We start from the raw sequence: 17,921 nt of genomic DNA on the forward strand, positions 1-17,921 counted from the left end.
AGCCGATCAACATCAAGATTCTCCTGACGCCGTTGGTAGCCACGGAGATAAGCCCCGCTTCCTCTCCTCCATTCCGGGAGCGAAGGGCGAATATTCGCCTGTTATTTAAACGCGAATTTTGATCCGGCGGTCAAACTCGTGCGAGTAACGCGGGGCAAATATTCGCTTCGCGTTCGGTGTGAACGCACCGTTAAAGTTGTAATCTTGAAGATCTCACTTTCGTTCTCTTTGGACCTGTGGCGATAAATGGTAATTGCGTGACGTCCACGTTGGCTACGGTTGTAACTCTTGATTTTCCTGGCTGACGGTCAGCGATAGATAGAGACTTAACAGACATTTATTTAATAAATCAATCATGTTTAATATTATCTCTTGGTCTTGGCTTATGCAATGCTGAAGTTCAATGACGTGAACGTGGTCAAGAATCGATGATGGACTCTCTGGAAGCAACAAACCAGATAGATAGTTAAGAAGGAGGGGGCTCTGAGGAGTGCTGCTGTCACTGTGTCCTAACTTAATGGGACAGCATATTTGGATGCTCGCTAGCTGTTAGGTGTTAGCACAGTGATGGTGATGGCCCCAGTTAACTATTTAAAAGGAAATGTCTTTGCAAAGTCTTATAGCCTGTGACTAAATCATCTGTAGGTGGTGTAATAGGGTGTCAAACCTAAGTGTTTTGAATCTCCTTTCAGAGGCTTTTCTGAGGACTGCTTGGTGATGAGTGATGTCCCTGACCTCAGCACTTTTGTTGGTAAAGAGAATGCTTTAAAACACAATGTCAAAGGACGGCCAGAACTACGGGAATAAGATCCAATGTGAAATTAAATTACAACTATTTCTTTGTGGATTTTATTCTAAAGAAACACGTGATTCATGTGGGTAAAAGAAACATCACTGTTCTCGTTCCTCTTTTAATATTTGAATACTTCTCACAGCGTTACATAGTGCAGAGACTTGTGTATGCAGAGCTGAATCTGTAGTCCACACACACTCCACTCTCTTATATTTCACAGGGAAGTTGTCACACTCTGAAATCTTCACCTGTCTGACACACACTCTCTTGAAGCTGCAGATAAGAAACATTTTTGCCACAACCTTCCTCTTATAAACGTGTAATGACAGGCGTGGGTGTTTACCTCGGCACCTGCACGTGCAGCATCCCTCTCAAAGGTTCAAGCAGGCAGCAGAAGACTCCTCTTTCTCTTTCTGTATTCTCTGTACAACCCCCACCTCATCCTCCTGCACCCCCCGCTCTGCGCTCCCACCTTCCCCTCGCTGCAGTGGTAATTGGGTATGACACGGGATCAACAGGGAGAGAGCGAGGACGCATTTGAATGCGCCGAATGTCGTCTTCCTCACTTCTCTTTTCTAACCTGCTGCCTTCCAGCTCCCAGCCCTCGCTCACCGCTGTTACCGTAGCAACATCTGCGTGACCGCATCCTCCACCTCCCCTCCTCCAACCGCGTGTCATTTCTTTTATTAAGATTGGCCGCCGGTGCCCAAATGTGTGTGTGTGTGTGTGTGTGTTTGTGTGAGGTGCATAGCAGCAGAGCGTGTTCCAAGCCAATTACCACAGCCTCGCTACAGAAGTGAAAGCTACAACTCAGAGAGAATTACCCGAGCAGAGGAAATGTCGCCACTTGAGTCAAACTTGTTACATTAAGTCAATCAAGTACATTATTGCACACCTGGGTACACCTCAGTGCCGCTCAGAGGGGATATCTCCGGCTGAAGCAGTCAAACAACTGCTCCGGAAAAGTCCACACAGCTTTGGCAAAAAGGAGAATGTTGAAGCTATTTTCTGTTTTCAGTCACACTCAAATTATTTGTATTTTATTGCAGCTAAAGCCTCAGAACTTCTACAGCCCCCAAATAATCGTCAGACTTCCAGTTTCCTGGTCTAAAAGACTCTGATAGAGGTGTTGCAGATTTTTCTAGTTTTATTTTTTGCAATTTTTTATTGATTTTAAATTCTACTCAAAGTACATTTGTTTGCAGCACACACCGGAACCTGAGGACGGGTTCGGGTCCATGCATTGCGTGGTCAAACAGGTCTGTTCAACATTATGTGTAAAACCCGAATGGATCCGGGAAGACCCGGCCGTGATTAGAAAGTGTTCATGATTAAAGTGCTGTGTGTGTCTGTGTGTGTTTTTAACTTACAACAATGTGTCATTCTCACGAGAACGTGCGGGAAATAAAGTGGAAAAAAACATAAGAAAGAGCAACAACGAGTTGAGTGACGAGTCACGTGACTGCAGGTTCAGAGAAAAGTTGAAGCCAAAGCCGGTAAAGATGGATACCTTCCTCACTGATGTGGACAAAAAGGCTAACAAAAAGAAAATTAATTTAAAGAGGTAAAACCTCGTTTATGCAAACTGTGGACAAAGACGAGAAGAAAGTAAGCGCAGTTACGTGTTACACGTGTGTGGCTTCTAAAGGAGCCGCGCGTTTGTCATCCGTCTGTGACAGCAAGTGGACTTTTAATCTGAGATAACTAGTGGATTAGCATCTCTGTTTTTATCAACATGACATGAATAACAGAAAACCTGGATGTGTTTTATGAACTTTCTTGGTGGAGGATGGATTATCTGCACGGCCAGGCTCAGGGGAGAAGGCTGTGTCACACAGGTGGGACAAAAAGGTTTGTTTTGACAGTTGACTAACGGTAACTTGTTGATATTAATCTAGTCGGTGCTGATCGGGTCTGTCTCTCCCGGGTCCGATATGACTCTCAGGTATCAAATAATGGTTTGGTTCTGGGCCGCACAATTACGGGTCTCTAACGGGTTCAGGCACGAAATTTTGGACCTGTGAAGACCTCTAGTCCAGAACCACATTATGAGTGAAACTGCTGCTTTAAATATACAGTTTTATATCACAGTAATGATAATATTCACATGATTTCCTTCTGAACTTAATAAATCTTTGCACATTAACTGTTATGTATGGGGGCTCCTCAAACCAATCAATCGATCAGTGTTTCTCATGTAATCACATAAAGATTGAAACATCATCCCGTCAGTCTCTCACATGTACACACACACCACAGTGAGTGCAGCCACCCGGCACTCCAGGAGACAGGCGAGTTTTGGTGAAACTAAAGATATCAGAGCCTCTCTCTGTGACACTGAGATTTGCTTTTGCAGAATTTAGCCCAGTTTTAACAATTGGACGTCGAAGCTCTCAACATGCCGCTGGAAATTATGCAGGCACGGACGCTGTCCCTTCCTCTGCCCAACGCCTGTAGGCTAGCAAGATGTTTGGCAGAGAAGATCCAAATGGCCAGAATGGCAGTCTGTGTCTCGTCCTACCGCATTCACCTCGGTCTTAGCAATGCTTCCGAGGAGGGATCGGAGAGGGTTTTAAGTTGTCTGTGTGGTTGGAACTGTAGCTATCCGCTTCCCTTTTTTTGATGATTTTTATTTAGATATTTATGTTTGAAACACCACAATCATATTAGAGACGGAAGGAGAAGATGTTATAACTGGTGCATCCAAGCCTGCAGGAGAAGCGCCAGGCTGTGCGGTGATTTTGGCATTGCAGACTGAAGCAATATAAAGGTGACTTAAGACTATAAAGAGCATTTTACACACATTCATTATTTTATATTGGCATGATCCCAATTCAAAATAATAATACAGATCTCGGAGTAATGGTGGTGACAAATGCACCATGAGCAGCTCATCTGTCAGAAAGACGAGCCGGTGTGTCCGTTTACGGTAATCGTCTTTTTCATCCTGCCATGAGGAACTGAAACATGATTTTATGTCGCACACTGAGCGAGTAGTTTTCAAACATCTGACGGACACAGTGAGAGGAGTTGGTTACCTTGCTGAGGAGTTGGAGGTGTGTGCAGCTTGTTACCTTTCAGCTCTTTACTGTGGCAGCTCCTTCTTGTTCCATTACTCCCTGCAATTGTGTGCAAGTCTGTAAAAACACATCACGGCATTTGATGGTCTTGAGCTGGCACCTGATGACATTTGGCCTTCGACACTTTTTTCATTAAGGTGCTTTCAAGGCATAATTTTGCACGTTCCGATTCAAATTCTTTGCAAAGAAGCTTATGGAGCAGCAAGACATGCAAATACAAAAATCCTGGTTATTTGCAAGATTGAAAAAAACTCATTTTCATTCGACGCTGTGATGCGAAAGCTTGTCATTGAGATTCTCCAGAAGTTGCATTAGAAATAGTTTAATCTATAAACAAACATACAAAAAACAAGCAGTTTAAAGGCTGTGTGTTCATCTTGTCTCGCAGACAGACCTGACAAAGAATGAATTAGGATGACTTACAAATGTGCATCATGATGTAACTATTTAGGTATACTTTAGCCCCATTTAGTGCAGCTACTCATGAATTGTGAATGTTTGAGCTGAAATGTGACTTGCTACACACAGAGAAAATGCCACTTACCAGACAGAGATGGACAGACGCTGCAGAGGTGGAACAAAACGTTGATAGTTGGTGTCCATTCGAGAAATCCTGATAATAAGCCGAGCTGCCTCGCAGGTCACCAAACTGGGCAGGAGCAAGCCTCAAGCAGCCGGATGCAGCAAGAGGTTAATCCACTGACATTATCCATGAAACAGGCGGGTAAATTAACAGAGGTGTGCACATCTGGGAGATGTGATGGATCTAGATGCAATGCTGTTTGGTTCACGACGTAGTTGTGAAGGCGAATATTCAGGGTTAATTAGAGTTAATTTACTGTAACAAGTAGCAAATGACAGTTGCTGTATGGTGTTTATTATCTCACTTTCATTTTAATGGGGAATCTAGAAATCAAAAATGTTCCCAGTTTAAATTGACAATGTGTTATACATGCATTATAAACTGGGAAAGTAGTACGGGAGGAAAAAGAAGAGACAAACAAGGCAGTGGCAGGATATGTATGTTTTAATAAAATCATATACTACATAACCATCACATGTTCGATGAAGCAGAGTCATGGCCAGGATTACCTGAGTGTTTTTTTTCTGTCTTTCAGAGAAAATAAAAAACTATAAAACTCAAAAGCAATAAAACTCAATCAGTCCTTCTTTCAGCCAGAGATCAAAACAAGGACGGTCCCAATGCACTCGATTCATTTCATACCTGGAATGAATTTCTTTTTCTTTCAAGCCAACAAAAGCAGCGGAGGATGTGACAGACTGGATCTCGCATTCAGACGGTGGAGGAATGACCCTGAATGGGTCTTTACAACTCGGATCTTAGAAATACTTTCCGCTCATATTGTAAATGGCTGAATTGAAAGAGTGCTCCTTCAGGCCATGAATCTAATATACACACTCTTTTTTTTTTTTTTTCAAAAGCTTCCCTGTGTAAAGTAGCTGTGCAGAATAATAAAGCAACTTTAATGGATGATAACTCAGATAAATAGCATATAAAGAAAGTTTTAAAATCAAGGCAGCCTAACAGCAAATCAACTCTCTTATAGTTCAAAACAGGAATGTGACATGTGCTGCCCTTAGTGCCCAGGTAAAAAGCCTCCGTCAAATAACTGTTTTACCCTTTTCCCCCGGTCTTCATCCATGGTTGACCAGCAGGCTCTAAAAGAAAAAGAGAAAAAAATAAATAAGCATTGGTCCATTTACACTCCGGCTCCCTCCTCTGACCTTTGAGATGCTCTTAGGCTCAAAGACTATCAAGGTTTTCCAGAGTTAATTGACCACAACTGAAAGGTCACACCTGGTAATAGTAGGGATTATCTCAGAAAGGGAGAGAAGTGAACCTGTTTACTGATTTCACTCAGATCCACGTCACACCACCAGAGGCTTGTTCGCCTTGCAACAAATTACAACTACAAGAGGTACACAAGATGGAAAGTTCCTGCTTTGTTACTGTCACCTTGGGCCTGTTAAACATCTCTGTTGATGCAGTCTGTGATGGCTTTTATCTTTCAGAACTTTATTGGTGTGTTGTCCTCAAAACAGGTTTTGTTTTTTTGAAAATGTGAGCAAGTTTGGGATTCATAGGAGCAGCAAAGCTGGGTATGTGGTAGAACAAGAGGGCGTATTATTGGCTGGCATGAAAACACATATAATCTCTTTTTCTTTTTTTAAAGATATTTTTTTTTTACTTTCACCTTTAATGACTATAATGAAGATATGATCGGAAACATAGAGAAGACGTGCATCAAAGGGCCAGCGTCAGAGTCAACCGGCCGATGGTGCGGGAACTTTGCCTCTGTTTATGGAGCGCCTGCTTTACGGACTAAGCTTTACCAGCGCCCCACACATATCATCTCTTACCAGTGCAATCCTCACAAATGCATTTAGACAGGTTGTTACAGAGAGGAAAGATATGGCAGTGACTGACAGGAAGGTACAGAGTTGCACAAGACTTAGCTCGAGAGGTACGAGAGGGGGGTGGGAGAACGGAAGTGTGTGTGCACAAGTCACGTGTCAAGGACCGGAGCAGCGGAAGAGCAGAGACAAGACTGATCAGTGGCTGTGTAAACAACAGAACTAATGTAAGCCTACGACTCCTCAAGACTGCGCTCCCGTGTCTTGCTTGCTACATGCTGCTGGCAGATTAAAGTGATGGGAGTTAGCCCCAAAGCTAGCTACAGCTTCGGCCCTGGAGCAGAACAATAAGTCTCCCCTGTGCTTTCCGACTACGGTGGGCTTGGCTTGTTAGTTTCCTCCATTGGTTTGTAGCAGGCAGCGTATTATCGCCATCTGTTGGATCTGTTCAATTTTGAATTAGATCACATGCTTACAGTTCGAACTATTAATATTTAACCAGGTTTGAATGATATATCGAATTTCGATTAAAAGCAACAGCCCTGCTCTGAACACTCATGCATTCTGTTCGTCTGAGGGAGACGCCATGACCTCCATGAATGTTCTGCTGGGCCTCACTTATTTCGATTTGACAACAGCCACACACAATTGATCCAAGCAGTACAACCTCCATTTTTTACCAAAGATCAATGAGGTCCTTGAAACCTTCGAAACTCATTGAGGAAACAAAACAGGTCTGACACCATCTGCCACCATGATTCCATGCTACAGTGCACGACCTTATGTGTCTTATACACCGTGAGGGGGCTTTACTCGGATCGTGTGCCCTCCCCTGAAATAGCTATGATCAATTAGCACCTTTAAATCCTGCAAACAGTATCCTGACAGAAGCACAAGCTATCAAAGAAAGGTGATAATTAGCTACTATGAATAGAGCTTTTCCACCATGCTGACCAACAACTTTAACCTTGGAGTGCAACCTATCAATGTGATCAATTAAATCTGGGTGATATACAGAAACTTGTTAGTGAGATGGTCTCAACAGGACATACGGAGTATGAAGAGGATGCTCATGGGCGTTTAATAGTAGGTGATTGGCCTCTAGGAAGGTCAATAAACTCTTTGAAGCCTTATTAGTTATTATAATGTCTTTCAAAAGAGACAATATCTAACACGACAGCTTTCAGCCAAGATTATATAAGCTAATTACCACAGGGAGGCCTGACCCTGACAGAGACACCTCCCACACACAAGCACAAAGGATGAAAGGCCAGATGAAGTAAGGCTGTTCTGACTGTGACGCATTTAACTTAGCTGCTCAAGGCTGCAAGAGCACTTGTCATGTCATGTTATTGAGTATGCTAAGGTCACCACCTTACTGTGTATTTTTTCTGGAAGGATCATGCAAACTACAGGTGGACACATGTGAGCAAAGGTGTGAAAAATAGGGCAGTTATGCAGTTAGTGCTTTATATACATTTCGTTGTTGTTGTAAATAAAAAAATTGATTCTAAGTATTTATGCACATGCCTGTGAGGCTTATAACTGACTTTATGCTTACATTGATTCAGACCAAATTTAAATTCTGCATCCATCATTCCAGCGCCAGATAAAAGATTTATGATGCAAAGCGCTTTGCAATAAAATCAAGCAAAATCCAAAGTCTCATGTAAATGTGCTCATGTTTCCTCAGCCCTGCTTTGCCTCACAGGCTGGACAGCAGCAGGGAAGAGGGTTATTTTAGAATGGCTACTGGTCCCAGTGCAGTCCTGCAGCTCAAGTAGCCCATGTGGAACGATGCGATGAGCTAAATTGACTGGCGGCTGGGGTGCATTGACCTAAAGCCAGCAGGTAGAGAGACAGACTGCTTGTGTGTATCGCACGTGCATGTATGTGTGTGTAGTGGGGCATAGTGTGTGTTCTAAGCATTGCAGAGTTCACTCCAGCTGTGAAACTCAAACCATTTAAACCACAGAGAGACTCACAGAGCAGGGTGATCAATATGGCTCTCCTCCTCTGTCCTCTCATCTCACCCCTCTGACTCCCTCTCCTCACCCTCCGTTCTTTTCCCTTCTCCTCTCATCTACCGCTTTTTTCGCATTATTGCTCCTGTAGTGTTTCAATTATGATCAACTCTGAGCGTCAGCTTTTCAAATAAAATGGACAAAATGCTGGGAAGTCTGCAATTATCCATGACACTAGGACAAACTTCGCCTTCTTATGAGAGTCTTGTGATGTGATTAAAATTCAGGAACAACAAACTCCTGTTTACCTGTTTACTTAGACCTGTTAATGTGTGACCTCTGCTAATTTCCCTTGGCATAACCGTGTTCGCACTGGCTAATTAACTTGTCTGGTTAAAGGCTTGAGTTTTTCTATTTTCTTACTGTCACTAAATCTTGTAAAAATACCAAAACCAACCATATTGTAGTTTGCTTCTCAATACATTCTGACTTCCCTTTCCTATCTGTAAATTTGTACCTTATCTCTATTTACAGATTCTACATAGAATGGCAGGTGTTCTGGTTTCTGTTTATACGACGCTTGTAGTCTGAGTAATATTGACCAATCACGTATCAGCAGGCTGCAGAGTATGCAGGAAAAACAGTCTGTGTGGAGAACAAAAGCAGGCGGAACGTAATGCGCCGTAATGACATCCCGGCTCCCATCAGCGTCATCTGACGAAGGTTTATCTTCTTATTAATCTCTATAAACAGACACCTGCATGCTAACAGCTAACAATCTGCTCTAGCTCAAAATTCAACTGGAGATAAATTCCCTTTACACTGTGTCACGAAAGCCGTTCTGCATTCAGATTTCCAGACTTCCTTAAATGCATCAAAACGATCGATCCGACCTCCGTTCAACAAAGCTGACAAAGCTTCATTTTCACTTTTTACTAATCTGCATCATGATGTTGAAATTTCGGCAAAGGTAAGACCCGTTAATTAAAGCCAATCATAAGAAAAACTGTTTCTTTTTCTGTAAACATGCAGCACACGGAAAAGGAAGTCCAGAGGCTATATCGTTGTCAGACTATAGCCGATGGGAGCCGAGATTTATTTGTACCTAAAGTAAATCTTTCAGAACGGTAAGTGTGGGAATTTTCCGGGGATCATCAAGGGGGGTAACTCGGTTAAATTTAAACCATATGGGGGGACAATTTATTTTATGATGCTATCTGGCTTACGAGGGCTAATCACCTGTTTAGAGGACCATTTGGGGATGTGTTTTAGAAGTCATGGGGTGGGGGTTTTGACTCTATATATAAGCTTGAACACTCTGACTGAAAGGCAGAGAGCTGCTGTACTTCTCTCCATGCTGCATGTAAAATGTAAGTAAAGAGACGTGATTCATAACATTGGTTTGTCAGTTTTTCAGCAAATTATCTTCAGGAGGAGAATTTCCCTCACATAAGTAATCCATTGGTTTTTTTTCTAAATCAGCGGCTTTGTAGATTTTAGCAAATTGTTACTCAAACTGAACATAATGCATTGTTTGGTCGGGTATTTTCAGCTGTAGATGAATGCCCGATTTGGTTCTCTAATGAGTATCTATAGCAGCGGGACTGTGTAAAGAGGACTGACTCAAACTACACAACAGTGACGATGCTCATGGTAATGAAGGTACATGTCACCCAGCGTTATAGAGTGTGATGTGTTGTGACACATGTAAAATGGCTATATTTTGGGCTTTGAACACAACACCGACAACATCTTCGTTAGCAGGGTAATGTTGACAATGAGAAAAATACACTCACAAGAGCTTATCAGGCAAAATGCATGTTTACAAGGAAACATTAAATATTTGACTGTATTAGTTAAATGGTAAATGGACTGTACTTGTATAGCACTTTTCTAGCACTAATTATTTTGTTCGTATCCAATTTCACACATATCTAATAGTAAATGTGCATATATTCTGAGATGAAAAGCAAGGTAAAATGAAGGAGATGGACGGGAGCATGCAGGAGGAAACTTACTGCAAAGACTGCCTCGACTAACAAAGTTCACTTCTAACAACCTGCACAATCAGCTTTCTTCTCTGTAATCCAAAATAAAGGAGGGAAAATAATGACATGTTTTATCATCAGTTAATTAAGCTCATTATTTTTTCAATTAATCAGTTAATCCCCCAAACCTTTTTCTGATGATCGTATCTGTGCACTTCTTATGCATTATAAAATCTGGTGACTCCTCACAACTCACACACCAACAAACTAACAGAACTCCCACCTGTTGCTCTAATAGAAGATCCATCCTGAGTTTAAGCACCAAGAAGACTTTCTGGTTTGAATGCACTGCCTCCAAGATAACGCACTGGTATCTGGGCTTTTACAACAAGCCTATTTTCATGTCATGTGGGTCTGATCAACAGATCAGGGAGCAAAGTGAGGAGAGAGAAGAGGAGGGACAGGGCCTGAACGCAGCAGGAGATAGAAGGAGAAAAACAAAAACCAAACAGCAAGCGAGGTGAGGTGGAGGAGCAGCAGAGGTCTGCCTGTTCTCCACTCTGCCCGACCCAGCATCAGAGCCTTGACTCGATTGGAAATCCATTTTATCTGATGACTGGCAGGCAATTGGGGCTCCCAGGTGATAGGCTGAGGCTGTGTGGTTGATAGGCCTGCCCACTCCACTTCTGAGGGATGGAGATGGAGGGGAATGTGGAGGAGAGCACGCTCTGCGAAGATCGTCCCCACTAACAGAGTTCACTTCAGGCAACGTAGGTAATTAGCTCACGCCATCTATTTCCAAAATACAGGATTTAAGATGGCAACTAGCAAATAATTTCATTATCAGTTAATCTGTTAATTATTTATACAACCGGTCCATAACCCAAAGATATTCAATATAACAATACAAGAGAGGAGATAATCCACAAGTTTGAGAAGCAGAAAACATGATTCAAATATTTTGTTAGATAAATGATAATCTATTAATCAAAACAAAAGCTAAATCAATGACTCAATTTGTGCTACCAAAATTGTTTAAAAAGACACCATGCAACTTTTGAAAGTTTAGATTAAACATCTCACAATGACATTTGTGAGTTTTCTTTTCCTCCCGAACGTTTGACCGTGGTGGAGTCTCCGGGTTTCAGATTATATGCATGATTTAAGCTTGTCTGAGGCAGACAACTTTTATACGTATTGTGAAGTAAATTGCTTCCTCGTTTTTAAAAACAGTTTTGTTTGATGAAAAAAAGTTGTAGCTCTGACTGACAACACTTGAAGGTGGGGTAAAAAGCCTGCTGTCAGAGAGACAAGGAGAGATGTGATATTGTTTAAATATAGTGATAACAGTGCACATATTCACACCGTCTCTACTGGAGGACATGCAAAGTGCCGCAGAGATGCATTACGAATGAGAACTTGACTGAGATGCTTCAGACCGTGGCTCCTCTCTCACCTCTACACAGCGGGTCAATCGCAGTGTGAAGCGAGCGTGAGCGTCGGATCATTAGTTGTATAAAGTTACAGAAATAGTCAGACACAGGCAGACGGAGCGCACTTCCAGCTTAAAGACATCACCCTCCTTTGTCAGGAAATAATCAGCACGTCTCTGACGAAATGACATGTCAGTCAGAATGACAAACCTCACATTGCTTTAACTGAAATGAAAAACATTAAGTTAGGTGCTGATTAAAACTGAGCTATGCTCTAATATGAACATAATAACAGATATGTAAGGGGGAAAACAGTGTCCGGCTGCCTTGATTAAACTGAAAGATTACATAAGGCCCTACATGCTGGGTATTATATTGAGAAACCAGGTGTGCAGAGTAAAAACATCTATTGAACTGTGCTAAATGTGCTAAGCGCGGTTCACACTACAAGACAATCGGGTCGATTTTGGGCCCGTTTCCCTCCTTCAGACAAAGGTAAGCAAAGTCCTGATATTTTGTTGCTTCTAAAGATGATCTCCCCAGATGTTCCTGTGCTGTGAGGGACGTTAAGAGTGATTTTTACTTCCCCCGATCTGCTCGGAAGGCCGTCGTGGCCGCACCGATTTCAAGTCGTAAATATTAAACATGTTCAATATTTACGATGAGATATCCTGTTGTGTGGGGGGAACCCCGTGGACAGCCGAGCACGCACTCTGTGCATTGTCACGTGGAACCAAACGATTCCAATTGGGAAGCAAGCTGACTGAAGGAGGAAGCACAACTCGCTCTGTCACATGTACAGCCCATGTTCACGCCGTCTCCACAACTTTTCTTCTTGAATTTTCAGTAAAAAGTCCAAAAACTGTCATCGCCAATTCTTCCTGCCCGTCGTCCGCCATGTTTGTTTACTCTAAAGTAGCATTTAATGCCGAGAGATTTAGTGAGATTACCAGTGTTGAGAGTCGGTTGTTGGTGAATGAATCTGTTAGTGTGTGCTGTTCTGGTTATATCTTTGCTCTCCACACACTCTAAGAACAAAACTGTTTAATCAATCATTATTTGTCGTCATGTGTGGGCTCTCTCACATTTTCAACATTAAGATTGTAAGCATCTTGTTGTGTGGACCAGGCCTTAGAGTGTTTCTAGCCATGCCAGAGGTTTGGCTGTACAGATGGAAATGTTGGTCCAGGAACAGCCATGACAAGAGTGCTGACAAAAGGATGGTAAACATGAGTGATCTTTTCTAATTAACAACACAGACTCCATTTTTTCTGTTTCGTGGTCACAATTTGGGTTGCTGAAATTTTAGTGAGAATCAGGTTTCACTGTGGTGAGCATTCACAGGAGGTAAATTGTCTGAATGTTATGTGAATGCTCTGCAATTCATATGTGATGATGAAGCTGTTTAATTTTACATACTGATTTGATTAAATTACCATATTACTAAATATGGTCACTAACAGTTATTTACAACAGTAAATGTACCTGAGGTTTTTTTGAGTCTGAGATTGCTCATCATGAGACACCATGATCCTGGTTTTATGGAATCCCTAACAGGGGCGCAGGAAGAATGCCGGGCCTATTCTTACAACATAATTTCAGTGGTTGCACCAACAATATTAAGCTCGCACACACCTGATCTGACGATGGTGGTACTGAATACAGGCCCACAAAAAATGACTAACCCCTCGATTCCACAGGATCCGTCTCTGGCGCGCTCCGTGTGCGTGTCTCCACTCTGCTCCGCTAAAGATACGCGCCGGGTCTATTTTTGACAGCGGCTGCTTCAAACACGCGTCAAGCTCAACAGAGCAGATCGTTCCAAACAGGAAGTCACACACGAAAGCAGCTTACAGCATCCGGTCAAAATAAAACACCATGTTCAGACCGGTTCAGACTCCCGTTTTTTCCCCGTTTATTTTAAGATCAACATACTGAAATGTCGAAATAAGAACACTTTTAATTAAGTAGTGTACTCCTCCATGGTAGAAGCACAAAAATCACAGAATGATTTCCAAATGAGCAGATAATCAACCTCGGAGGTGCAAACTGAACTGTAGTTTGTGTTGCTCTGTTTAACATTGATGTTATCGTGTGATAATGTAGTTCTCCCGCGATCTTGTGATCTTTTGAATCCAGCTGCTTGGGCCAGTGCTCCGCTGTGCTGCGGACCAGACACGCTTCCTGTGGGCGAGGGCTCGCACCGTTGACGGATCAGAAACGCGGCGCAGACGAAACGCGCCGGAGACAGATCCTGTGGGATCGAGGCTTAAGACTGCAGCATCTTTGCTTTGGGGACAAGCTGTCGCTGGGTTCAGATGTTTATTTAAATGTATTGCGAGTAACTTTCTTTTATTCCTTGCTAACCATGAACCATTCCTGAGTCCAAACATAGAGGAGAGAGTCCCAAAGATCATGAGAGCTGGGGGCACACTGTGTTACAGAAGCACAGATTGAGACTTCACAAGCTCTTAAGTAGTTGTTGTAGTACAATACGAACAAGGAGCTGCCTTTAGTACATTTGCGACATAAAGTATTGTAAATAATTGCAGTACAACTATGAAAAAGCAATTTCAAAGTTTCACATGAAAGTGAACTTGTCATCACAGCTCTGGGAGCAAACAATAACACAATGGTATTTATTTATTTACAAAAAGGCCAGAGAAGAAAAAAAATCGATCTCTTTGGGAGTAAAGGCTGGGAATTGGAGAGCAATCACAAAAGGAGAGGCAGGCCTCAACTCATAAAGAGAAAGAGGAGGTAGAGACACATGGATTGAGTGACAATGGGACACAAAAGAGAGGCTGGTACAAAGTGGACTATTCCGATAATGTTGCGGCTGCTTCACGGTAACAAAAGCCCGTGAAAAACCCACCTAAAAGCCCCGCTGTTGTCCTCTCTTATCCCAGCTGGTGGTCGTGGTTCCACAAAACCTCCTGTAAGCGCACGAGGGAGAGGGGGCGATAAAATGCTGACCTAAATATCGGTGCGAAATGGGCCCAGAAAAAAAAGAGTGTCAATTGCTTATGCAGCCGTGGTGGCTTTCAATGCAACACAATACAGGGCTGTGTTGAATTATTATCAGGACCCCCATCAGAGAACTCTGAAAAAGGCAGAGAGCAGGGGGTCTGGTGGCGCGAGCCGGCAGGCGTGGAGGCGCTCGGAAAGGTCAGGGTACAGCGAGCGAGGGTGACAAAAGCCAGCGAAAATGCAGTTGTTAGTACCCTGAACTCTCGCCCCCTCCCTCCATGTCCCCACACCCCCTGACTCTCCCCTCGCGTAAAAGCTTTGAGGCGTCTGGAGGCCACGAGGCAGATGAAAGACGAAACAGAGGCTCAAGATTTGGCTTTATGTGCCGTTCGATCGAACACTGCAATGCAACAAAAGACAGGGAATGGGAAAAACGGGGCAAGGAGGGAGAGAAAGAAAGGATGGGGAGGGAAAGAGAGGCGACAGGTAGAGACTCAGGAAGCTTTGACTATAAAGACAAAGGAGGGTAATAGGCATGTGTGACAGAACACTGGTAAAAAGTGGTAGAGGTACCCAGACCCTATCCAACACGTCAAAGTTTCTTCAACTCGGCATGGGCTAGGAGTGGGCTTTTAAGTGGGAACCATGAGCTAAATATGGGCAAACCATTTAGACAGGAAACATGGGTGATGGGCAAAGATGGGTCCCAACTGGGTTAAATTTTACCCTGATACAGAGCCCTTCAAGGAACATCCATCAACCCATCTGGGCTAACCCATGTGAAGCCTTAATAGAAACTGGGGACAACATCGTGTGAGCACAGTCGGTTATACCATTTGAAACCCAAATGTTTCTGCTGGCTGGGCCAGACACAGGACCTGTACGGGCTCGGGTCCAAGTCGTATCTCATTCCATTATTATCTACCCCAATTTATGACAACAGGAAAGTAAGCATTGATCCCAGAGTCGCTGAAATATAGGCATTATAACAACTCACATCACAACAACAACAAGACAATAAATAATAAAAATGGACATCTGAAAAAATGATTAAACATTTTATTCAGTAAGCATTGCATCTTGTATCTCACATGATACACTAATTTGAAATGTCAGGGTTCTAAAACAGACTTTGGTCTCTCTTCTTTTGGTCATGTATCGGGTTTGTAATACCTACATATATTTACATATATATTTATGAATTCACATGGATATTGGAACAAATAGCCTAAACAAAAAAGGGTCCAGGGCCTTTATTTTGGACCCTTGAACATTTATAGAGAGTAAGACTTTTTTATTTGCCTCAAGAAAACCATCGTCTGATAATTATGTAAGATATTTTTGTGATGCAGTTTTCTTTGAAAGCCCTCAGCTTCCCATCTGAGAGAGCTATTTTTCAAAACAGAAGAAAGGAGAGGCTTCATTCACTACCAAAATATACAGGGTTCCTTTTCACAGGAGCGCAGAATGGTAGATTAACTACTATAACCCACAGAGCACACAAAACAAGACAGACAAACAACAAAGAGAGAGATTGAGAGCAGATAATGATGCTCTGTGGTGATTGGTTGTGATCGGCTGTACAGCGATCAATGCCTGTTTGAAAGAAGCCAACGCTGATGGTTTATGACGGCGGGAACAACTGCCAACAGTATGAAAATGAAATCAATAAGTCAACTGGGGTGCAGGGAGAAAGAGATGAAGGAAGTGGCTGAGAAAAAGAAGAGAAGGGTTTAGAGAAAGCATACAGATAGGAGGCGACGCAGTAAAACAAGAGAGACAAAGGGAGTGGAGTAGACACAGAGGCAGATAAAAAAAAGTGCTGCAGACAGACGGGGAAGCTAGATGAAAGGTGTTGGTTTAAAGAAGGCAGAGGCAGAAAAACAAAATTGACAGATGAAGGAAGATTCATTAAAGATAGATAAAGAAGAGGCAACGGATAAACCAACCTTTCTACAAGCCGTCTGTGCTGATGTGGTACGCATGTATCTGTGATGTGTGTGAACGTGTAAGTGTATGTCCAAGTAATCATACACTGGATTTATAAGTTGGTTTATAAGCATGTCTGGGCGCTGTCAGCTTGTCCTGTTCAAACCCCCGCTACACTGTATTTGTGCATTTTAGGATGTTTCATTTCCGAACAATTTTGTTCAAGCCTCTCTGATTAAAGTTTTTAAAAAATAACTTAATTAATGCTCAAAGTTTAGAAATGTGGGCTGTTGTATTAGTGTTGGGAGTCACCGGTTCACGAGTTCTGACGGCCTTTCGTGTGTTTGTATGTCTGTGTGTTCTGACCTTGACTCCATCCCTCTAATCTGGCTGTTTTCCAGCGAGTCAGAAACCGTGACCCGACATCAAACTCTTAATTGGACCCCACAAACACACCCTTAAGGTCATTTAGCCATAATGCACTAAATGTACTGCAGTACCAACACAACCCAGAAATTAAATGTTAGCTCTGAGTTATTACTCACTGTGTTGGTATGAATTGGCAGCCCAGATCATAAATGACACATACAGCGACAAAGACAAAACGTCATACTTGAGGCAACAACATTTACAGTCCAAAATAAGCTACAAGCTTTTCAGAGGGATCAATGAGATTTATCAAATTATGCCAAACATCATCCACATCAGAAGAAAAACAAATGTTCACATCACTGCGACAGACTGAGTTAAATACAGAGTACTTCCTCTATCAGCAGCCTAATTATGTTTGGAGTCGATACTTCAACAAATTCAGCTTGTAAAAATCAACCAGGCTTCAATAAATCATCAGCGCTCCGACTCCATTGAAAGCAAATATTACTTTTCTGAACCCAGAGTCAATTTTGCTTCATCTACGTAGACCAAAGCCTACATGTTAACACTTCAAATTAGTCACAATGGCAAAGTTGCCACACAATAAATCTGAATCTAAATCCTGTAGTTTTATTTTAAGCCATGTGAAACACTTTACCAACATTACATGGTTAGTTCAGCAGATTTCTGAACCCTGGCAAGTCATCAGTGGTTTCAAGCAAGCTGATAAATCTTCAGCTTGAGGAAGAACTTTCTTCTTTATCCTTGGGTTTATAACTTTGACTCATGTATGCACATGCTGTAGGGAAATAACTCCCAGTAATATTTGAGATCAAAGCATAAGCTTTTACACACTCACAGAAAAACAGACCCGAACATTAAGTGTAACGGTTTGACCGTGTGCCGGGGAAAAGCGTTTCTTTGGGAAGTCTGAAAGTTTAGTCCGTGTTTTCTCTTTCACCATCAACAAACAAAAGTCAGCAGTCAGTTCATTCAGTTCAATGCACGTACATTTC

General features: G+C 42.4%; 1 protein-coding gene across 2 annotated transcripts in view; it reads right to left on the reverse strand.

Annotated features, from left to right (window-relative positions):
- Positions 1–4,882: 4,882 nt before the first annotated feature.
- chchd6a (coiled-coil-helix-coiled-coil-helix domain containing 6a) overlaps positions 4,883–17,921 on the reverse strand; it is an 83,709-nt gene continuing 70,670 nt past the window's right edge. For both annotated transcript variants that reach the window (XM_069660298.1, XM_069660297.1), the window contains one exon: positions 4,883–5,553. In XM_069660298.1, the coding sequence (XP_069516399.1) occupies positions 5,530–5,553 (24 nt within the window). In that variant the 3' untranslated portion in view covers positions 4,883–5,529. The remainder of the gene's footprint in view (positions 5,554–17,921) is intronic.

The sequence above is a fragment of the Semicossyphus pulcher genome, unplaced genomic scaffold (genome assembly GCF_022749685.1).
Source record: "Semicossyphus pulcher isolate SPU_LCO1_2020_fin unplaced genomic scaffold, fSemPul1.0.p SCAF_13, whole genome shotgun sequence".
Lineage (NCBI taxonomy): Eukaryota > Metazoa > Chordata > Actinopteri > Labriformes > Labridae > Semicossyphus > Semicossyphus pulcher.